This window comes from Charadrius vociferus, unplaced genomic scaffold (genome assembly GCF_000708025.1).
Source record: "Charadrius vociferus isolate BGI_N301 unplaced genomic scaffold, ASM70802v2 scaffold1578, whole genome shotgun sequence".
Classification (NCBI taxonomy): domain Eukaryota; kingdom Metazoa; phylum Chordata; class Aves; order Charadriiformes; family Charadriidae; genus Charadrius; species Charadrius vociferus.
The window spans coordinates 756,909-758,918 of NW_009649704.1; the positions used below are offsets into that span (position 1 = coordinate 756,909).

Sequence of the window (2,010 nt, forward strand, 5' to 3'; positions counted from 1 at the left end):
GAGCAGCGTGTACCCAGACACCGGAGACCCCCCCCTTCCCCACTCCCCATCCAGGGCGAGAGGCGCAAATCTTTGCGGGCTGAGAGATTTCTGCCGCCTCTTCTGCTTTGTGCTTCGCTGCCCGTGTAATTGCCTGCTAAATCCCCATTGTATAATCTTTATTGCTGATGATGCACAAAGAGGAGAGGCTCTGCCCTGGGCTGCTCAGCCACATCTTGTTTTGCTCCTCAGACCAAGTGGCCGAGAGGGAGCTCGGTGCTCCCTGCCTGCGGCACCGCTGCCATCCCTGCCGGCACGGGCAGGACGGGGGTACCGCTGCGCCGTCGGCTGCCGGAGGAGTTAATGGCAGAACTGCTGTGCCGGAGGAAAAGGCCTCTCGATTAATAATTCAGAGGGAGAAGGAACTGGCTCCAGCCTTCTGCCTTGCAGATGGGGAGCGCCTGGGAGAGGAGCATCACCCTCCGCGGCAAGGGCAGCGCGGTGTGGGGGCTGCAACACCCCCCCGTCCCTTCGGTGCTGGAGCTGGCACGTAGTGTGACGCTCCAGCTGTCCCTTCTCCGTGCTCTGGATCCAGCCCTTCTCCCCTTCCCTGGGGTGTCTCTGCCATCAGTCCCGTCTCCAGTTTCCCCTCATGGTGGTTTCGGGCGAGGGGACCTGCCTGTCTCCCTTTCAGGCTGGGTTTTGAGCTGGGTGCTGCCCCGCCGTGGGCACGGGGCACTCGGCAGCCCCCTCATGCCATGCCCAGGTTTGCAGAGCCCCCAGCCCTACATGGCACAAACTGTGGGTTCGGTGGGTGCTGGCGTCCCCTGGCTGCCTCCCCGCACCCCCAGCGCTCGGTCTCTGAGCCGGCTCCCCTCTGCCCGGCCGCTCCCCCCCAGAGGGCACAGAGCATCATCCCCTTTCCACCACATCCCCCAGTGTCTCCCAGCGGGTCGGGTCTGATTTCACCCCTCATCCACCCCGGGCAGCTGGTTTGGCTCTAAAGCTCCGCATCAGCAACGAGAGGAGACAGGAAAGGGCTCCCGAGTGGGTGTTGGGCAGCATCTCCCCCAAGCCAAGCCCCCTCCATGCTCTCTGGAGCATCGGTGGTGGGTCCCATAGGCACTGCTCACCATGGGGAGATAGGTGCCCACCAGCTTGGGGACAGGGTGCCAGCGCCACCTCGCTTGCACTGCTGGCCTCGGCCCTGGCCACCCCAGCGCTGCTGGTGATGCCTTCCCGCGGTGCCACGGGGCCGCGGTGCCCGGCGGGTGCCCGGAGCCCCCCGTGCCATTATGGAACCAGATCCGGCGGAGCAGTGGCCCTTTGCACGCCGTCACGTGGGCTGGTGGCACAAGCCCTCTGCTTTCCAATTTTAGAATCGCTGGATCAGGGGAAAAAATGTATTTTTGGAGTTTCATTTGCTTCAGCTTCAGAGTCTATTTTTTTTTCCCCTCCTTACTTTAAATGGGCCAAAGCCCCTCATGCCTTAACCCAGCTCTCGGGGACAAATAGCCCCAGAGCAGCTCCCTGTTAACTCTTCCCCTGTGTTGGCTGTTCCCAGGTGGCCCCCGTGTCCCTGGCAGGTCCCCACGGTGGCAATGGTGCTGGGGGCAGAGAGGAGAAGCTCTGATCCCCCTTCTGCAGCAGCAGCAGCCCTGCTGCGGTGCGGGAGCCCCCGTTTTCCTCCTCGCCTTTAATTTGGGGTTGTTTTGCCCAGGGAAGAGACCGCGGGGCTGTGGCAGAGCCCTACGGCCGCTGGAGCCTGGTCCTCCTCCGTGATGCCTGAGGGGCTGCCCGGGGACGTGCTGTGCCACCAGCCTGGGCTGGCACACGGGTGCCATGCGGGACTGGTCCCCATCGCAGGGGGGACCGGTGGGAGCGCTGTTCTCTCTGGGCACGGGGTTTGGGGGGCACCACGCGACAGTGGGGGCCGTGGCCGAGGCTGGGCAGAGAGCCCGTCCCGGGTGCGCCGGAGGGATGCTCAGGGAACGGAGGGGTCCCGCCGTGTGGGTCCCGCCGTGGGCACCC

General features: G+C 64.6%; 1 protein-coding gene across 1 annotated transcript in view; it reads left to right on the top strand.

Annotated features, from left to right (window-relative positions):
* Positions 1-1,821: 1,821 nt before the first annotated feature.
* KCNQ4 (potassium voltage-gated channel, KQT-like subfamily, member 4) overlaps positions 1,822-2,010 on the top strand; it is an 8,509-nt gene continuing 8,320 nt past the window's right edge. Inside the window, exon 1 of the mRNA XM_009890606.1 lies at positions 1,822-1,946. Within this exon, the coding sequence (XP_009888908.1) occupies positions 1,822-1,946 (125 nt within the window). The remainder of the gene's footprint in view (positions 1,947-2,010) is intronic.